The 22,336-nt window shown below is 37.6% G+C and overlaps 1 protein-coding gene across 4 annotated transcripts in view; it reads left to right on the forward strand.

The window, feature by feature from the left end:
• Iml1 (GATOR complex protein Iml1) overlaps positions 1-22,336 on the forward strand; it is a 124,706-nt gene that overhangs the window by 14,074 nt on the left and 88,296 nt on the right. For all 4 annotated transcript variants that reach the window (XM_071694320.1, XM_071694317.1, XM_071694319.1 and 1 more), the window contains exons 7-15: positions 1,674-1,861; positions 4,443-4,639; positions 5,846-6,129; positions 9,880-10,012; positions 14,021-14,153; positions 16,125-16,234; positions 18,384-18,510; positions 21,139-21,345; positions 22,089-22,160. In XM_071694320.1, the coding sequence (XP_071550421.1) occupies positions 1,674-1,861; positions 4,443-4,639; positions 5,846-6,129; positions 9,880-10,012; positions 14,021-14,153; positions 16,125-16,234; positions 18,384-18,510; positions 21,139-21,345; positions 22,089-22,160 (1,451 nt within the window). The remainder of the gene's footprint in view (positions 1-1,673; positions 1,862-4,442; positions 4,640-5,845; positions 6,130-9,879; positions 10,013-14,020; positions 14,154-16,124; positions 16,235-18,383; positions 18,511-21,138; positions 21,346-22,088; positions 22,161-22,336) is intronic.

Genomic DNA, 22,336 nt, shown 5'->3' on the forward strand with positions numbered 1-22,336 from the left:
ACAAGTAATATATAAGAGCTTTATTAGGATACTAGTACCAGCACAAATAATTATAATTGTGCACGCATGATAAATGTTTCAGATTGATGTATAGATAATGATTATGATTTTTAATTGTAAACCCTAAAGAAGAAGAAGTTAAGGTACAGTACTTACCAGTACCTTCAGTGGATCATCCTACGATATCCCCCATTTCAATGCCTTATAACCTGCATTTGTTACAATCCTTAAATGCTTGTCTGCATTACCAACATCAATACTTGTGGCCTTTTTCCAAAAATTAATGCCCTCTTACACAAAAAGTAGGCTAAAATACTATAAATAAAGCAACTACAGCGTAGTAAACATGACTGTTAGGAGCCTCATCACCACTAATAACTTGCATCCTAACTGTTGTTTTCCTTGAAAGCTTGCTCATATAACCAGCACAGACACCTGCAGGCACTTTTCTAGATATCATTGACCTCTTGCACTCTGAAAAGAAGGCAATGATATAAGATGTTTAGACCACAGTGGTGGAAACAAACTTAAGGAACCTCATCCTGCCATAAAACCTGCATCTTTACACCAAAACTGTTGCTTTTCATTTAATGCTTGTCCACATCACCGAAAATAACCCATGCAAGCCTTTTTCAGACATTATGAACCTCTTGCACACACAAAAAAGGCAGACATGATAAGTGATTTGACCATGATACAGCAAACATGGTTGCCATCATGCTGGAAATAAATGTAAGGAGCCTCCTCTCACCTCATAGCCTGCTTTTTCTGCCCCAAACTGATGCTTTCCTTAAATTTTTGCCCATATTACCAACACAAGCATTTGCAGGCCTTTTTACTAATGTTATTGGCCCCTTAATACACAGAGAAGTAGGCAAAAGTAAAAAAATATTCAACCGTGATGCTGCCAGGCGTGTTCAAAACTGATGACCCGAGGTGCTGAATTGCTGAACACTGATCAGCACATGCTTTTCCCATTGGCTGAGCATATAGTTTAGACAAAGAAGAGACCTATTTAAGTTGCTTGTTCGTATGCAGGACTTTTGAACTATCAGTAGAATTTTAATATTTTGTTTTTTGAGGGAAATAAGCTGTTAAGATACAGCATTATAACGAAATACTGTATAGTATGACAGTGCTAACCAAGGTCTGTCTGTATTATGCTAATATGAAGAAGCAGGCAGAGCACTGACTTCCACTGCATGCACGAGCCAAGGGTCTTGAGCTGATGTGAATTCCTGTCTGCCCTATGATACTGAGAATGAAGCCTTGTGTATGAAACAGCTTTCTTTTCCCTTTATTTGATAAATTGATCATGCTAGTCAGTTTTCTGACTCTTTAAGCTCAGTCATTTTCCTAAATGAGAACTTTATATTCAACTAATCAGTCTCCATCCCAAACGTTATTTATTATCTACCCATTTTGAAAGGCTTTAAGACCTTTTGCTATATTGTGAGCTGGGACCATTACCTACAGGGTTGATAGCATTATAGCTCTTTATATCTTGTAGCTACAGTACACTAATTTTCAAATCAGATTATAAAGTAGGGAGATTCTGATGTGAACAAAATTTTGAGAGTATTTCTCAAGTGTGTTCATTCAGTATGTAAACTAAACCTAATCTAGAGAGTTGTCTAGTTATTGTACTTTGTTGTTCTTTTCTTGTCTGACAGAGTTGCAGTACAGAATGTACGATATGATGATTGGTCTCCAACTTTAACACGCTTGCGTCGTATGTTCAACAATTACTTGCCAACAGTTTTAGACCACCACAGGCATGAAGGTGTGGAAGTACCAGAAGCAACAAATTCTTGTGCATCCCAAGGAAATTTCTTAGAAGTGCTCAATATTTCCCTTAATGGTAAATGCCTTTATCTTTAATAAATCTAGGATAGCATTTCACCAGAATCATTCATATACCACTCATTTTGGCTGGATTTTTTTAAAGTCAAGAAATTGGTTAACTTTTCAGTTTAATTATGTGATTGCAATTAATGGTAGGGTCATGGCAATTGATAGTTGTGTGAATGATACCTGCAGGCACCTAGGCTTGTACTTAACTGAATTTTGCATTTTGTTAAATGTCATGTTCAAGTTTGCTTTCAAATTCTGTTTATAGCAAAATTTTGAAAGTTATTGAGTTGTTTGTACACTGTAAAATGACTCAACTGCCATTTGTATATATCTTTTTTAATGAACAAGTAATTTGCTTATTTTAAAGTTAACATAAGCTCACTTTGCTGAAGGCCATGTGAGCTCTTTTGCCATCACTATGTGTGTCGTTTATCATCTGTTTTCCATTGTTGTTGTTTGTTTATCCATTAACTTTTCATTTTTCACTATTCTCCTGTGAAACTACATGGCCAGTTTGAACCAAACTTTTCAGGATAGTCCTTTGGTGAACCCTTTTGAAATTGTATAGGATAATCTCAACCACCATCCAGGATGGCCACTGTTACTAAAACTAGTTGTCCATCCATTAACTTTCATGTTTCAGTATTTTCCTCTGAAATGCTTAGGCTAATTTGAACTAGAGTTGGCAAGCTTAGTCGATGGGTGTTACCTTTTCACAAAGGTGAAATGGTCATTTTTTATAGGTTGATGTCACCTCTTTGAAATTTCACATTTCAGTCTTCTTTGAAACTACAGGGCTAGTGTAAACTAAACTTTGGAGGGATTTTCATTCGAAAATGTCTCCATTGATCTCAGTCATTATTCAGGATGGCTGCTGTTACTGAAATCAGTCATTGTCCATCCATTTGCTTTTCATGTATTAATCATCTCTGAAACTAAAAGGCAATTATGAACCAAAACTTGGCATGGATGGTCTGTAAGTGGTACCTTTTTAGAGTGGTGTTTGGTGACCCCAGTGACCATCCAGGATAACCATAGTAACTCAGAAAAGTCATCAGGTATCAAACTACTATCATGTTGATCCAGTACATTTCAGTCTCAGCCTCTGAGATTACTAAATGAATTTCAACTAAATATGGCAAGGATTAACCTTGGGTGGTTCCTTTTCACAGTAGTGTCTGGTGACCTTAACTATACCATCTAGGCAGTCGTGTTTCTGTTGTCAGTCAGTCTTGACTGTCATAAAGCATTTGACCAAAATAAACTAGGATTCCATTGGAAAAATGAAGCAGAACAGAACATAAAGACATAATTTAAGAAAATGGAATAAGGAGTGTCTGTCAATGGAAAATTCTGAATAGTAGCAAATGTTACCTTGTCTAATAATGATATGTTATATCAGGAGTTCTCTAAAGGAGTGGCATACACATCATTACTGTTTGTGATAATGTTATGCAACATAAACAGAGCTATAAAAGGGAATGTGGTATGATGCTTTGCATACCAGAGAAAGGAAAATGATATGTACAGAAGAGGATAAGGAGAAAAGATTAAACATGGTAAACAAATGGGCTTATGATATCATGGAATTAATTATTAGGAGAGAGATATGAATAAGTGAATTATGGAAAGATAATAAATGTAATGGTTGCACCTTATGAAGGGACAACAAGAGGGAAATTTATGAAGAAAACAGTTAAAGGCTTGTGAGTAATCATAGGTGAAAAAGTAGAAATTGAAGAACACACTGAAAAAAACATTATCTGGTCAAGTAGAGGGAAGTGATAATGAGAACATTCACCAAAATAGAGAACAATGGTAATAAAGCAGTTCATTACACCCATAAAAATTACATTTGAACACTGGTTTATATTCACTTTCAAGACAAGGAAAAATTAGGAAGATTTAAGAAATTCTTCACAAGTAAAATTGGGAATGTGGAACATTTGCATTATCTTGAGAGAACATGAATTATACATCATAAAAACAAGAGAATGATATGTAATAGTCTGTGAATGGTAAAAGATTGAGGGTTTCAAAAATAACATACTTCTTTTGAAAGCATTCCAGCTTGGAAGAAATAGAGGTATTTAAGTCTGCAGTAATACTTTGGAAAATGCCAAGTGAATATTGAGCAAGTTTGTATAAGAGACCATGGAGGAAAATGGAAATGTATTCATTGTCTACCAAGTAAGATAAGAAATCTGTATTGGATATGTACAAAAACATTCAAAATTAATATTGATAAATGAATTGAAACTTCCAAATGACCATGAGGTTGATGATTATGAGATATTCATGGTAATAGAGAAAAAAAGCTTTGTTAATCAAGTTAATCAAGCAAAACATGCCATGAGCTATGTCTTACATAATGATAAAATCTTGATGTAAATATCCTTAGGCAGGTAGATACTTCACCTCCCTTTCTCTTCTTCTGATATGTAGATCCTCTAACTCATTTATTTCTTTTGCCCATCCTCTTCATAAGTCTGGACCACTTCAGCACACCCTGGTTAACTCCTCAGTCAGACTGCATTTACTGTCACTTTTTTTTTAAACTCTAGCATTTTTTGGTATTTGAATTGCAGTTTTTGAAAAACACTACCTGGACAGAAGTTTTGACCGAACAGGTCAGGTTTCTGTTGTAATAACTCCTGGCGTAGGAGTTTTTGAAGTGGATCGTGAATTAACAAACATCACTAAACAGCGCATCATAGACAATGGTGTAGGATCAGATTTGGTGTGTGTTGGAGAACAACCACTTCATGCTGTTCCTCTTCTAAAGGTAAGTTATTGGTTATATTTGTAATATTTGGCTAAATATCTTTGTTGTATGGTTGCGAGGCGTGGGCTATAAATAGAGTTGTGCGCAGGAGGGTGGATGTGCTGGAAATGAGATGTTTGAGGACAGTATGTGGTGTGCGGTGGTTTGATCGAGTAAGTAATATAAGGGTAAGAGAGATGTGTGGTAATAAAAGGAGTGTGGTTGAAAGAGCTGAAGAGGGTGTTTTGAAATGGTTTGGTCACATGGAGAGAATGAGTGAGGATAGATTGACCAAGAGGATATGTGTGTCAGAGGTGGAGGGAACAAGGAGAAGTGGGAGACCAAGTTGGAGGTTGAAAGATGGAGTGAAAAAGATTTTGAGTGATCGGGGCCTGAACATGCAGGAGGGTGAAAGGCATGCAAGGAATAGAGTGAATTGGAACGATGTGGTATACTGGAGTCGACGTGCTGTCAATGGATTGAACCAGGGCATGTGAAGCGTCTGGGGTAAACCATGGAAAGTTGTGTGGGGCCTGGATGTGGAAGGGAGCTGTGGTTTCGTTGCATTATTACATGACAGCTAGAGACTGAGTGTGAACGAATGGGGCCTTTGTTGTCTTTTCCTAGCGCTACCTCGCACACATGAGGGGGGAGGGGGTTGTTATTTCATGTGTGACGAGGTGGTGATGGGAATGAATAAAGGCAGACAATATGAATTATGTACATGTGTATATATGTATATGTCTGTGTGTGTATATATATATGTATACGTTGAGATGCATATGTATGTATATTTGCGTGTGTGGACGTGTATGTATATACATGTGTATGTGGGTGGGTTGGGCTATTCTTTCATCAGTTTCCTTGCGCTGCCTCGCTGATGCAGGAGACAGTGACAAATTATAAAAAAAAGAAAAAAATTCAAGCATAACTGAGGTAGGAGTTTGATAGGGTACATCATGTCACAATTTTGAAATGAGCTTTTCCTGTGTGATAGCCATTTTTCAAGAATATTTTGCTCAAGTTTTACCTTTGTTTTTAGACAGTGTTTTTCATGACCGACAAATGAGGGTATCAGTGTTTTCACCTCTTCCATCATCACTTCTCAAACCTTTTACTGTACGAAGATTTTTTTGCATGTTTAAGTTCTAAATCTATTAAAATGGTAGATTGTTTTCTGTTCTGTGATTAACTGAATAGAATCCAAGCTTATTTCTATTCTTACAGTTCCACAATAAAAAAGGGAGCATAAATGCTGATGATTACAGCATGCCCCATACATGGATCAACCTTAGTTTCTACTCAGCCAAAAAGAAAGTGGGATATGGCACTTTTGTTCCTCGTATTAAACTCCCACCAGAAAAGCCAAAGACTTTAAAGAGAGAGAAATTTGATGCATTAAGCAAAACATGCATGAAACCAATGCAAGAGACAGCTTTACCAAATTCTATCTTCGATTATGATGCATATGATGCACAAGTATTTAAATTACCTACAAACCAGAATAACAAGTAAGTGCTGTAAAATCACTTGTGATTTCATATTAATTTATTGACATAGAATTTTCTTGTTAGATTTATTCATAAATTCAGTGTAATGATGCTTACTGATTTGATTTGTTACTTCATTTTCTGATTATGCATGCACTGATGCCTTATTTTGACCATACATTTTTGATGCTGTACTGCTAATAAAAGATTATTTTTATGTTATTTATACTTATTAAACCATGGAGACATCACACACCCCTGCCACAAACCTACATTCACTGAGAACCAATCACTTTCCTCTCTTCCTACATGTACGCATGCCTTACATCCTCGATAAAAACTTTTCACTGCTTCTAACAACTTGCCTCCCACACCATATATTCTTAATACCTTCCACAGAGCATCTCTATCAACTCTATCATATGCCTTCTCCAGATCCATAAATGCTACATACAAATCCATTTGCTTTTCTAAGTATTTCTCACATACATTCCTCAAAGCAAACACCTGATCCACACATCCTCTACCACTTCTGAAACCACACTGTTCTTCCCCAATCTGGTGCTCTGTACATGCCTTCACCCTCTCAATCAATACCCTCCCATATACTTTACCAGGAATACTCAACAAACTTATACCTCTGTAATTTGAGCACTCACTCTTATCCCCTTTGCCTTTGTACAATGGCACTATGCACGCATTCCGCCAATCCTCAGGCACCTCACCATGAGTCATACATACATTAAATAACCTTACCAACCAGTCAACAATACAGTCACCCCCATTCTTAATAAATTCCACTGCAATACCATCCAAACCTGCTGCCTTGCCGGCTTTCATCTTCCGCAAAGCTTTTACTACCTCTTCTCTGTTTACCAAATCATTTTCCCTAACCCTCTCACTTTGCACACCACCTTGACCAAAACACCCTATATCTGCCACTCTATCATCAAACACATTCAACAAACCTTCAAAATACTCACTCCATCTCCTTCTCACATCACCACTACTTGTTATCACCTTCCCATTTGCGCCCTTCACTGAAGTTCCCATTTGCTCCCTTGTCTTACGCACTTTATTTACCTCCTTCCAGAACATCTTTTTATTCTCCCTAAAATTTAATGATACTCTCTCACCCCAACTCTCATTTGCCCTCTTTTTCACCTCTTGCACCTTTCTCTTGACCTCCTGTCTCTTTCTTTTATACATCTCCCACTCAATTTCATTTTTTCCCTGCAAAAATCATCCAAATGCCTCTCTCTTCTCTTTCACTAATAATCTTACTTCTTCATCCCACCACTCACTATCCTTTCTAATCAACCCACCTCCCACTCTTCTCATGCCACAAGCATCTTTTACACAATCCATCACTGATTCCCTAAATACATCCCATTCCTCCCCCACTCCCCTTACTTCCATTGTTCTCACCTTTTTCCATTCTGTACTCAGTCTCTCCTGGTACTTCCTCACACAAGTCTCCTTCCAAGCTCACTTACTCTCACCACCCTCTTCACCCCAACATTCACTCTTCTTTTCTGAAAACCCATACAAATCTTCACCTTAGCCTCCACAAGATAATGATCAGACATCCCTCCAGTTGCACCTCTCAGCACATTAACATCCAAAAGTCTCTCTTTCGCGCACCTGTCAATTAACACGTAATCCAATAACGCTCTCTGGCCATCTCTCCTTCTTACATACGTATACTTATGTATATCTCGCTTTTTAAACCAGGTATTCCCAATCACCAGTCCTTTTTCAGCACATAAATCTACAAGCTCTTCACCATTTCCATTTACAACACTGAACACCCCATGTATACTAATTATTCCCTCAACTGCCACATTACTCACCTTTGCATTCTAATCACCCATCACTATAACCTGGTCTCGTGCATCAAAACCACTAACACACTCATTCAGCTGCTCCCAAAACACTTGCCTCTCATGATCTTTCTTCTCATGCCCAGGTGCATATGCACCAATAATCACCCATCTCTCTCCATCAACTTTCAGTTTTACCCATATTAATGGAGAATTTACTTTCTTACATTCTATCACATACTCCCACAACTCCTGTTTCAGGAGTAGTGGTACTCCTTCCCTTGCTCTTGTCCTCTCACTAACCCCTGACTTTACTCCCAAGACATTCCCAAACCACTCTTCCCCTTTACCCTTGAGCTTCGTTTCACTCAGAGCCAAAACATCCAGGTTCCTTTCCTCAAACATACTACCTATCTCTCCTTTTTTCACATCTTGGTTACATCCACACACATTTAGACACCCCAGTCTGAGCCTTCGAGGAGGATGAGCACTCCCCGCGTGACTCCTTCTTCTGTTTCCCATTTTAGAAAGTTAAAAATTTGTTTATGGATGGGGTTGTTAGGGAGGTGAATGCAAGAGTTTTGGAAAGAGGGGCAAGTATGAAGTCTTGTTGTGGATGAGAGAGCTTGGGAAGTGAGTCAGTTGTTGTTCGCTGATGATACAGCGCTGGTAGCTGATTCATGTGAGAAACTGCAGAAGCTGGTGACTGAGTTTGGTAAAGTGTGTGAAAGAAGAAAGTTAAGAGTAAATGTGAATAAGAGCAAGGTTATTAGGTACAGTAGGGTTGAGGGTCAAGTCAATTGGGGGGTAAGTTTGAATGGAGAAAAACTGGAGGAAGTAAAGTGTTTTAGATATCTGGGAGTGGATCTGGCAGTGGATGGAACCATGGAAGCGGAAGTGAATCATAGGGTGGGGGAGGGGGCGAAAATCCTGGGAGCCTTGAAGAATGTGTGGAAGTCGAGAACATTATCTCGGAAAGCAAAAATGGGTATGTTTGAAGGAATCGTGGTTCCAACAATGTTGTATGGTTGCGAGGCGTGGGCTATGGATAGAGTTGTGCGCAGGAGGGTGGATGTGCTGGAAATGAGATGTTTGAGGACAATGTGTGGTGTGAGGTGGTTTGATCGAGTAAGTAATATAAGGGTACAGAAGAGGGTGTTTTGAAATGGTTTTGGCACATGGAGAGAATGAGTGAGGAAAGATCGACCAAGAGGATATATCTGTCAGAGGTGGAGGGAACAAGGAGAAGTGGGAGACCAAATTGGAGGTGGAAAGATGGAGTGAAAAAGATTTTGTGTGATCGGGGCCTGAACATGCAGGAGGGTGAAAGGAGGGCAAGGAATAGAGTGAATTGGATCGATGTGGTATACCGGGGTTGACGTGCTGTCAGTGGATTGAATCAGGGCATGTGAAGCGTCTAGGGTAAACCATGGAAAGTTGTGTGGGGCCTGGATGTGGAAAGGGAGCTGTGGTTTCGGGCATTATTGCGTGACAGCTGGAGACTGAGTGTGAACGAATGTCTTTTCCTAGTGCTACCTCGCACACATGAGGGGGGAGGGGGATGGTATTCCTTGTGTGGCGAGGTGGTGATGGGAATGAATAGGGGCAGACAGTGTGAATTGTGTGCATGGGTATATATGTATGTGTCTGTGTGTGTATATATATGTGTACATTGAGATGTATAGGTATGTATATCTGCGTGTGTGGGCATGTGTGTGTGTGGACATTGTGTATGGGGGTGGGTTGTGCCATTTCTTTCGTCTGTTTCCTTGCGCTACCTCGCAAACGCGGGAGACAGCGCCAAAGCAAAATAAATAAATAATAAATAAATAAATATTTATACTTATACTGTATTATCAGTTGATAATAGTTAGACCTTTATTGTCAACCAGCAAGGAAGAATTATCTTGATATTGAGTTGTTGTAAAAGATGCCTTTTTTTTTGTAGAACCTACAGGAGCCTGCAGAGAAATACTACAAGAAAAAAGAATAATGCCCAGTCTGCTTCAGTTCAGCCTCTAACAAGAATAAGCCTTCAGCGTAAACTCTCTGATCCTGATCTGTACAGCAGTATTGAACAGGTATAGCCATAGAGGAAGGTTTTGGATGAGGTTACTTTATAGAGTAAGAGGCTGAGAAAGGAACATAGAGATATTTACTTACAAGAAAAAATGGAATATAAAGATTTATAAGAATCAAATGATATTAGAGTGTTTTGATGATTCAGTGGGTACTTATGAAAGTTGATTGTGATCAGCCATTACAGACATATCTTTGGAACTCTTAAGATAGTGCATTAAAGTATCTGAGTCTTATAGTTTTTTGTTGTGTAGTGTCTGTGTAGTCATTTTGACATATAAGTCTTTCTTAGTAAGCTGTGTGGACACACTTTCACAGTGATCAAGAGGAGTTTGCCCATGTAAATTGATTTTTGACTATAAGCGTTGCATTTTCAGCCCGCTTACCTGCATTTCTTATTGCCTATTTTTTCTTTTCAGAAAAATTGCATGATAATGTGAATTGATTCAGATCATTTGTGTGAACAAATTTTGGACACTTTATTCTCCACTGAGGCTATCATTGTTGCAATAAATGCCTGGAAATACAGAGGTTGCTGCATGCCAAAGATTTAGAGGCAATTTCAGTAGGAATGAGATGGCTGAGTAAAGCACAAAATGGAAAACATCATTTCATTAGTTATTTAAACAATGCATGTAATTGGAATAATAACAGATGGGAATATTATTGCCTTGTAAGAAATAGATGTGAGAATACACCAAGGATATTTGATGCCTCACAGGGTATAGATTATCTTTATGGATGGTGAAACAGTATATAGTGTTTGTACATAACGTGATGTAAATGTTTACGATACTGCACAAAGATTTGAAAAAGTTGGCCTGTACCTTAGCTGCCCTCAGAAATCTTTCTTTGGAGAAAATAGAAACAAATGGTATGGGAGGGGAGTCTCTGGCACAATATGTGACCTTCATCAGATTCTTTTCTAGTTCAGTCATTTTGGATTTAGCATGTGGCTCTAAGGATTGTTGCTCCAGGAGAGACAGATTCCATTGTGCCTCCAAACTGCCACTGAAGCATTTGTATTTGCTTTAGGTTTCATATTCTTATCTAAGAGTTTTTCTTCAAACACTTTTACGTATGGGTATGGTCTTATGCTTGTGGGACAGACCTGCAGAGGAAAACCATATTGAAAAGCCTATTCTTACTGAGGTATTGTCACTTGATTATTGTTTTTCCTGGTTTTCTTACTGTGCCTCTCTTTCCCCTTTGTTTTCTTTTGGGTTGATACCCATGATCTGCAAGTTCTGAGCTGCTGGGTGGCTAGGAGTAATGTTAAGGTTGTCATTTTTGTGGTAGCCTCTTACTGGCCATAGGCAAGCCCAAAATCAGTGAGATGCCACTCCCATGGCTTTAGGGATAGTGAGGGTTGGGAAAGACAGTGCTTCCTCACCAGAAACACAGGGTTAGAGGGTTGTAACTTGGTCTTTCCAAGAGAACATCCTAGAGAATCTTTCATGCTTATCGAACACCTTGGAGAGAAGACATTTTGAAATATTGAAAACCTACATGTTGATAGAAAGAAATACAATTGATGATGTGCATGATGTGAGGTATCAGTAAAGGTTTGCTGGAGGCTTATTCAGTTATTTGACAGAAATGTGGTGTTTGGCTGTTGATTGTAGATGAATGAGAAATAACATAGAAATTCATACTATAGAAAGGTGTACTTGTTTATCCTCTGTCTGTAGACTTGCTGAGGCAGTTCTTAGGTGCATGACAACCAACCCTCATACAAAATTGCCTGTATTTCATCCATTTCATAACAGGATAGAAATAGCTGGCTGCAAGAGTGATATATTTTCTGTATGAAATGTTATTGGTAAATGGAAAGATTGTACAGACAATATAGTAGGTGTGAAAAGGAAAAATTTTGTGGGTGAATAGTTATATCTGTAGACACACCAAGGAAGGTGCCAGGTTAACAGTGACTAATCTTTTTACGCTGTTGTCATTAATTTATCGATTTCCATAGCAGGAGAGATATTCTTGGCTGTTAGGGGTGATATGTTATAGCTGAGTTAAATTATGCTGGCAGTATGGGATGTACCAACCTCCCTGTATACCTTCTGGCCTGAGGAACTTAGTAGGGATGGATAAGGGATTGCCCTTTGAGAAATTCACTAATAATTCTAGTTAACATATGGTAAGGAGTGGAACAATTTAAATGTTAAAAACAGAGATGGAACAATGAGTAAGAGTCATTACAATGAAGGGATCATAGAGGTTATCAAATGAATGTCAAAAGAATGTGGAGGAGAGTGAAGGGGAAAATGGCAGTGTGAGTGGTTATACCACTGAACAATGTCATTTTGCTGTTTTCTGACATTTTTGTGGGAGTATGTGCTCAGCATAACTCTGAATCCAATAGTCTGTGGCCAGTTGGTCAGCTTCTACTTTTGGCAGAGCCTTTGGCTTAATTGTTATGTAATTTCTGGTCCTCTTCAGGAGCTAGCCGATGCAGGCCCAGAGGGCCTGAATCTGCTAATGTTCATGAAAAGGCTTGGAGAATATTGATGGAATGGTAAATTAAGATAGAGGTGATGTGGAGGCAGGTAAAGAATGTTATTGAAATCTGTCTTAGAGTTTATGAATGAAGAGTTAAAGAAATGTGTTGTTGAGGAAGCAGTTTGGAGGAAGAAGTTGAATCTTCCATGACATAGAGAGTAATGAATGAAAAACTAAAAAAGATGTTGCATATGAATACAAGGAGAACATAGTTATCTTGGAAAAATGGATGAATGAAAATCAAATGGTGACTAAGATACTGTGCAGTATAAGGAGGAAGTATGTAGGTGTACATAGGAGGTATATTTGATGATAATCAAATGTATTGTAGACAAACACATCAGAGAGATTACATTTTATAATGGATGAGAAGCTGTAAGAAGTAGCATGATTACTCTAAATACCTGATCAGGGATGTTGATAAAAGACAATTGTGAGTTGGTACAGTAGTATGGACAGTCAGGACAAGTTTGGGATATAAGACATTAAAAAGAAGGAGAAACTTAGAAGAGCAGTAATGCACATAAGAATAGGAATTTTGTGGATTTATATGGGATGGGAGTGAGATGGCAAAACTGCACTTGAATGTATTTTTGGAAATGTCTGCCTGCATAGAAAGTGGTTTTTCTGCAGAGCATTTGGATGAAAGCTGTGATTGATCCACTGCATAAAGGTAAAGATTGTTGCAAGAATTACTTAGGGAAAAGTTTTCCAGGTATAGCTAGAAAGATGTGTACCTTTGTCTCTTACTATTTTAGTTCATAGACTGTACACAATTTAGGATGATCTACTTTCCATTTCACAGTGATTATGCTTCTGTTTATACAGTGTCCACAACAAACATTGTCCTCCCCACATATATTTTCAAAGGCAATACATGGCTAAGTTTTATTGTGGGTACAAACATCTGATGCTCTCAAGGTGTAATCAACATACATCTGGTCACTGAGTGTTCCACAGTGTTCCTCCTGGCTGTCACTTCACTTTGGGAGTTTCTTTTTTGGGTGCTGTATTTCTTACCTTTCTAAGAAGGAGAAAGTCCGAATTCTCATCTGGAAACAAGAAAATGTGGGTATACATGAAATTTCCAGGCCCACTGGGCATTCAGAAAGCATGATCAGGTAGCTGCTTCCTGCAACACCTCATCAATGCCCCACTTCATCCAGGACATAAGACCCTATAGAACCAAAAATGGACTTATTATGTTTCAGCAGCTTGGTCAGTTCCATGCCCAGACATCTGCAGATGGCAGTGAAAGCCAAAGGAAAGATGACAAAGTACTGAAAGGAAGTGTGTGACATTATCTTTGAAAATGCATGGGGAGGCACATAAAGTTTAGAGGACACTGTACATACTGCTACATATTCACTAATTCAGTGTTTTTAGGTTCCTGGAAGAACCTTTGATATTCAAAGATTATTTTATATGTGTAGGATTCATAATGGTTGCAGACTCTCTGCCTATATGAATTTACATATTATACTAAAAGTTCTTTCTTCCAGATATCCAGCTCTATGGTTGCATTAGGAAGCTCTGTAAGCTCTGTATTTGACAAAACTCCAGCAATCAATATTCCTGCTCGTATAACTGAAAACAAGACTTATTCACAGTCATTTGGTGCTCTTAATGTAGAAGGTTAGTTTTCTAATACAAAATTCTAAAGTCTGCCTTTGGATTCACTGATTCTGCCGAAATGCAACATCTTTTCTCATTGAAATTTTGATATTTCAGCCTGTTTTGATATCATTAGAATCAGTAATATTTCTTGGTTTGAAGTTGTTCTATATTTATGTTTATAATGTTAAGAAAATGCATTGATTATTGCTTTTCGTATGTTAAAGGATTTTATTCACTGGCAGAAGGCCTTAGTAGGGTTAATCCTTTATAACATGAGTTTGACTGAGAGGACTAACCAGGGTGTGATGAAATTGTTTAGGCATTTGACTGAGAGGGCTGACCAGGGTGTAATGAAATGGTTCAGGCATATGAAGAGGAGCACCAAAAAAGTGGAGAGAGCAAGAAGTAGGAGGCTGTAAAGAGATGTAAGGATGGAGTGAAGGAGGTTATGGGTTAGTAGGGCATAAACTTTCAGGAAAGCAGAGGCATGCATTAGCTAGAATGAACTGGATTTTTATATATGGGGAACATGCTGTCATTGGAGATAAGCAGGACATATGAAGGAGTCAGAGTAAACTGTAGAGTAGTCTGTGAGTATTATGGTCTAATTTCAGTTCTTTGTACAAACCAGCTAGAAACTGATTGTTAGCAGATGATGCCATTATTTGTGTGATTCTGAGGCTACCTCCCTAAATTGGGAAAGGCAAATAGTTAGAAAAGAAATAGTCAAGAAATAAAGGGTGGAAAGAAAAGTGTGAAGGCATAGTGCCTGCCTTTAAGTTCCTATGAAAGTTTGCCTTTAGGCAGGACTAGTGTGTAGTGCTCATCACACATCTTGCTTGATGGATAAAATTTGTTCTCTACACCATCACATACATTATATGATTAGACAGAGAAAAGAGAACAGTTGTATATTGTATATGAAGATGATATACTTTTTATCTAAATAAATTGTTTTTAGTACGAAAGAAGGAAAGACTGATTAGCAGTCATGACGTAGAGAGTGTAAAATAACAGTATTTACATGGTTGGTCACTGTTTGCAGTCTACAAATGACAGTTTACATAAATTTCCTTACATTGATAGACAAGCTTAACATTCCTTGCAATGAAACTGGATTTGACAAAATGCACCTTTCCATCTGTGTGTGTTTTCCTTTCCTTCTGTTGGGCAAACAGTTTTTTACAAAAATCTGTGGAGGAATTTTGATTGGTCAATGTGAGATTATTCTCTGGTGCTGAGACAGTTTTGAGGGATGCAGTCATGTAGTTCAAAAGTATTTTGTGATATTAGTCACTGAAGAGCTCATGAGGTAAACTTACATAGAGGAATTTAAGGAAGTTATGTATTGGAGCCACTGAAGAGTCTGTGCTAGAGTTGCCTTCTGCATGTGTCCTGTTAAGGGGAGGCACTAAAGGCTAAGAAACTGCACTGCAGTTATGGAGACTCTTTTGCCATGGCCATACCTTTGAGGGAGTTACAAAAGGGAACGGGCATTAGAGATAGATAGATTGTGTGTGGGAATGAGACAAAGGAGAATCGATGAAGGGGGGAACCTAAGGGGTTGTGAAAGAAGGAAGAGTAGGTGCATATACAGGCAGCAAGAAAACATGAGAGTTTGTGCAATGCATGACTAGAATGCTAGGGGATTCTATTTGTGCCGCTGTTGTACACAAAGAAATGGTTTCATATGTACTTGGATAGTATGTTCGTTACCTTGTTTCTTGAGTTATTGATTCTTTTCAAACATATTTTTTCTCTATTTACATGTAAGAAACATTGATTGCCATGCTCATTCATGGTTGAACCATTATTGTTTCACTTGTTGTCGTTAGACTTTTAAAAGTAATCTGTTTTCTCATAGGGGAACCAGAGAATTATTTAGAGTTTGTGAATTTATCTATTTATCTTAAAGTGTGGGAATTGATACATGTATTGGAAATATATACATTTTCATATAAAAGTTTAGAACAGCTTCTTCTTTTTCAGGAGTTAATAAGCCTCGAACACAAACACTTTGTGAGGGGGAAGAGTTGTCATCACCACATTCAGTAAAGATTGGTTCAAGTGGTGGCACATCTCCCAGTGAACATTCTCAGGTAAGATTTTACTGTGTTTGTTTCTAGTATTTATTCAAGAAGTTACTTTTTTATATAAATCAAAGCTAGCCACTGGTCTCATTTACCTAAATGTATTAAGCCTCTTTTGTTGTGGGACTTGACTTTCATCTACCTCACATTTCACTGTGGATCTTTACTTTTGTTTACTCTAAATAATGGAAACATTGCTTGAGCTTCTTAAATGCTATTGCTGCCAGTTGATGATGTGTAATTTACTGCAGACTGCAATAGTTGATGATTTCATGGTTCCTACCTTCATTTGAATTCCCAGGTAATGTTGGATTACACTTCATAATCGTAGATATCACAAGCATTTTCTACCATAGCTGGAAAAATACCAGATGCCTCATAGACCCTATATTTATTATGAAAATAGTTGTAATTTAGTTAGTTTTAGAATAAGAAACTGTTACTGTAGAATTGTTGCTTAAATATTTATAATGTGATCATTTTTAGCATTAGTACTTGTGATAATTTTTTTCTTATATGGGAAAATAAAGTTTTGTTTGAATAAGTAAAATTATGTAGGAGACATATATGCATATAGTATGATTAGTTTTTCAGTATGAATGATTGCCTGTATACTAACAATAACAAGGGTTACATGCATAGTGAGAGTGTATGTTGTTTTGAAATTACTTGTAATACCTGAATAAGTTGTTAAAGCTTTTATGGTTGGTGGATGTAGCTTGATATTGCCTTAATGACCTTGGCAGTTGTGAAGCCTAAAGTCCAAATAACCAACCAATCTGTTAGAATTTTTTTCCTTATAGGGGATAAGTTCCATAGGGTTGATTGAGTAGTTTAAGGGTTTGCACTTACTTGTGCAATTGATTTCAAGTGACTCCCCAGTAAAAAAATTACAAAATGCAGTATGTGTTTATTATCCATAAGTAAAGCAGAATGGTAAAAAGTATTAATATCTTTCTGAGTATTGTTTTGTTAGGGTTTTGAATGGTTCATGTTGGGATTGGCAGGTGGCCAACATTCAGTAATTTTTTTTTCTAGGTGTGTTGTCACGTTTATGCAAGGGGCTTCCATACTGTGACAGCTCCTATAGTAACATTTTGCAGTAGCTACATCTAAGATTTAGGGTACAACCTCCTAGAATGATATAGTAATGGCTAACAAAAGTGGCATATTTTAAAAATGAATTATATAAGATTTCTGTTTCTTTAACCCGTAAAGGATCAAGCCCCGTAAATTTAGTTTGTCCATAGGACCATGGATTATCAAAAACTTAAAAAGAAATAATGTTCATATAAATGAATAGGAAACATCAAGAAAAATTAAAACCACAAAGAGAAATGTAGTAGGTTATCCATACTTGTTGTGTCAACATTTGAATTGGACACACCATGTGAGCTCACCTTATCATGTGTTTGTTAACTTTTGCTGACTCATCCATCCTTGTTGCTTCTCTGCCACCACTAATGGATTACTGATATGCAAAGAACTTTTTCAAATGCTAACAGTTCAGCATCCACCAGTTACTATCACCATACTTACTTAGTGCTTCAAAGTATGTCATTAATTAGCTATGAGTTGGTGTTGTGCATACACCATAGCCATCCTGTCTCCCATTGTGTCATGAAGGTAACTGAGACACATCATGTCATGAGAGTATCTTGAGACTTTTTCATGTTGTTAATTACTGTTGTTTGTGACATAAGATTATTTTACATACCAGTGAAGCAAATTTTCAAAGTTAAATGAAGTCAAGAAGAGGCAACTCATGTCAGTACAGCTAAGGCCTTTGCACTATATCCCTTACAAGTATGGCTTGGGTCCATTAGGGGTTAATGATAAAATATTTCAAGATACTTTTATTATGTAGAGAATATCTTAGGTGGGCCATTTATATGTCTGGATATGGTTAATTAGCCATATATTGATAGATTATGATTACAGCTTGTAGCTTTATTTTTTATTCTTGTTTCTTGTTTTGAGGTTTAATGATAAAATATTTCAAGATACTTTTATTATGTAGAGAATATCTTAGGTGGGCCATTTATATGTCTGGATATGGTTAATTAGCCGTATATTGATAGATTATGATTACAGCTTGTAGCTTTATTTTTTATTCTTATCTTGTTTCTTGTTTTGAGGTCGTGATTTTTTTTCTCAGTTAACACGGAATAAGCCAACTAGTGTCCACCGTCCAGGGAGATCACTTATAAATCCCTTTGATCCATCACATGTCACCATCAAACTTACATCAAATCGCAGGAGATGGATTCACATATTTCCAAAAGGTAGTAATTCTTTGCGTTCATATTAAAACAGTATATTGATGATAGGATTAATAGCTTGCTTAGTGTAGATGTAAGGAATTCAATAATTTGTTGACAGAAGCCAAAACTGCCACCACTAGTTTTCTTCCTCTTATCATACTCTCTCTAACATTTTGTACTCCTTTTTCTATGAACTTTCAAGTAGTTTGCCTCTGCATGCCCAGGAGGCCATATTGAATATCAAGGTACCAATGTATTCTGAGAGAAGTGAAGAATGTGCAGTAGGTCCCAAGACTGCACTAGTCACAAGACAGCAACCCAAAACCCATCGTGCATATCCATAATTACTACTCTGACATATCATTTTCTTAACTTCTACCCTGTTTAGAGTTTATTTGTCATGTTGAGTTCTTATGTAAATACTTTAATACCAGTTTCTGGAGAAGGCATATGATAGAGTTGATAGAGATGCTCTGTGGAAGGTATTAAGAATATATGGTGTGGGAGGCAAGTTGTTAGAAGCAGTGAAAAGTTTTTATCGAGGATGTAAGGCATGTGTACGTGTAGGAAGAGAGGAAAGTGATTGGTTCTCAGTGAATGTAGGTTTGCGGCAGGGGTGTGTGATGTCTCCATGGTTGTTTAATTTGTTTATGGATGGGGTTGTTAGGGAGGTAAATGCAAGAGTTTTGGAAAGAGGGGCAAGTATGAAGTCTGTTCGGGATGAGAGAGCTTGGGAAGTGAGTCAGTTGTTGTTCGCTGATGATACAGCGCTGGTGGCTGATTCATGTGAGAAACTGCAGAAGCTGGTGACTGAGTTTGGTAAAGTGTGTGGAAGAAGAAAGTTAAGAGTAAATGTGAATAAGAGCAAGGTTATTAGGTACAGTAGGGGTGAGGGTCAAGTCAATTGGGAGGTGAGTTTGAATGGAGAAAAACTGGAGGAAGTGAAGTGTTTTAGATATCTGGGAGTGGATCTGTCAGCGGATGGAACCATGGAAGCGGAAGTGGATCATAGGGTGGGGGAGGGGGCGAAAATTTTGGGAGCCTTGAAAAATGTGTGGAAGTCGAGAACATTATCTCGGAAAGCAAAAATGGGTATGTTTGAAGGAATAGTGGTTCCAACAATGTTGTATGGTTGCGAGGCGTGGGCTATGGATAGAGATGTGCGCAGGAGGATGGATGTGCTGGAAATGAGATGTTTTAGGAAAATGTGTGGTGTGAGGTGGTTTGATCGAGTAAGTAACGTAAGGGTAAGAGAGATGTGTGGAAATAAAAAGAGCGTGGTTGAGAGAGCAGAAGAGGGTGTTTTGAAATGGTTTGGGCACATGGAGAGAATGAGTGAGGAAAGATTGACCAAGAGGATATATGTGTCGGAGGTGGAGGGAACGAGGAGAAGAGGGAGACCAAATTGGAGGTGGAAAGATGGAGTGAAAAAGATTTTTGTGTTTTCTGTAAGAAATGTGTTTCCAGCTGTTGTAGGAATGATTTATCCCAAGGTGACCTGCAATTTTTTTGTTTGATGTTTATTTTGCTCTAAGATTTCCTGTCACTGCAGAATTGATGGGGAAAGTGAGGTAGGTTGTTAAATGGAATCATTTCATATTTATTGTTTTTAGCATGTATCTTCATGACTGGCATATTATAAGAGTAGATTGGTACATTTTACTGTACTACTTAAAGTCTTTGGTATAGGTGGTAAGTTACTGGATACAGCAAAATCATCCTACAAAATTAATGAGGCATGTGTGACTGTGGCATAATGTAGTAATCCATATACTACATCGAATCTAGTTCTTTTAATCCAGTGCAAGCTTCTTACCCACCAGAACATTTAAACTTTAATTTCCTATGTGTTTTTAGAGGTGATTGATTAAGTTCCTAAATTCTTTTTTGATTGTGAGGACTGAGAGAATGGTCCAAGAACATGAGTAACAATAAAGATACTCTGTGTTATTTAGGTAAACACTTATGTATGTTCAGTTATTGTTACATTGCTTAAACTTTCTCATGTTTCCCTCATATTCCATTTGGAAAGAAGATATCACATTTGGTTTGCATGTCTTTTGACTTGTGTGTCTGTGAGCAAATGACACATTCATACAAAAGAAGATAGCTGGAAGATTGCTCGTGTCATCCTACATTTCCTACAAGAATTTTTTGCTTGTATCATCCTTCATTTCATACAACAAATTTTAGGTCATGTCATCCCCCATTTCAAAGAAGAATTTTTGAAGCTAATGCACAGTAGGATATTAGCTTAATGGGAAAAGTGTTTCACCTTTCATTCAGGAGTCCCTAAAGTGCATGCATGCTGTCATTACATATATTCTTAGTGCACCTGTGCACATATATTCAAGAGATAACTATACAACATACCAGGTACTTGTCTGTTTTGTTGAAGTTGGCATAGGTTACACTGGAGAAGTTGCCAGTAGGTTTGCTTATCTGAATGTTAATTGAATGTTAATAGATGAAAATCATCTTTTATATCTGATTGATGAGTAAATTTGATGAAACATGAGCAGTATTTGGAAATAGGAAAAGAAGACACTTCAGATGTACTGCCCTGATCATTATTTAAGATAAGGTATAATTTAGTGAATGAATAAGATTTACAGAATATTGATAATAATCACCTGTCCTTATTTTCAGATCAGAGTGGTGTTCTGATCCAGCAGCACCATTACCAGGACTCCAGCAGCAGAGCTAAGGAGACCCATTTGTCAGCCTCCTTCAACAACTGTGATACAGATATGCATCTACCTCCACACATGTCATCAACACCTACCAGAAGTGCTGCTGTTGTAGATTTCAACGGGCCTCGTCCAAAGACCATCACTTCCCAACTTAGTCAAGAGAGTGAGTACTAATGATAGGTCCTGCTTCGTAAGGCCTCTTATTAACCTTCTGTAATTTAAACATCAATATACATGAAGGTAGCAGTGTGCTATTGGCATATATCTACATATGTAATTTCCCACCACCAGTTGAATTCTGCATGCATTGTAAGATATACTGGCTGGCCATATGTGAGAGTTTTATTTGCTTTACATTACACACAACATGCTCTCTGGGCACATGAGCCCCGACCAGATCTGTTGCATCCTCATATAAGAAGCTTTAGATATCAGATCTATACATAAAGGTGAAATGTGTATGCCAGTGTAAAGACCTTTTGTGAACTTTACATGTAATTTGCTCTCAGAGAACGTTCAGCTTCTTCCATCATTTTTCTTTGCTTATATGTGCTCTCCTGATTTTGTTAGGACTGAGAATTGCTTCCAAACATTTTGGTCTTTGCCAATTGAGGTAAGATTACATTGAGATATCCCATCATCCCATCTGTGTCCAATAAGAAACTTTTCAAATTAAATTTTTCATGCTCTCAGAATTCTCCTTTTATGGATGTCATGAAAGGTAACTTGTAAATTTTTTAAACTAATGATTAAAGCATTACTCTCAGGTAATTGAAGCTTGTGGTATAGTGTTGTGTACATTTTGTAGGAACAGAAGTGCTAGATGAGGATCTAGAAGAAATCATTATTTTAGATGTAGTCAACTGCTTACTGGATGCATTGATTTTGAGTTTGTATCCTCTACAGGTATTAATGGTAGTCGTCGTGATGCTCATCCAAGGACATCATCTGTAGCCAGTTCACTCACTTCAGTTGACAGTAAGATCTTGTTTTTTTTTGTACATTTTTTGTAACTATGTTAACATCACACACTCTTGGTCCACTCCCATATTTATTTCAAACCATTCACTCGCACTGAACCACACAAGCACCAGTTTCATTATGAGAACTAACAGCTTTAGATAGTGTTCTAGGCATACCACATAAAGCCAAAA

Source organism: Panulirus ornatus, chromosome 57, assembly GCF_036320965.1.
Source record: "Panulirus ornatus isolate Po-2019 chromosome 57, ASM3632096v1, whole genome shotgun sequence".
Taxonomy (NCBI): Eukaryota; Metazoa; Arthropoda; class Malacostraca; order Decapoda; family Palinuridae; genus Panulirus; species Panulirus ornatus.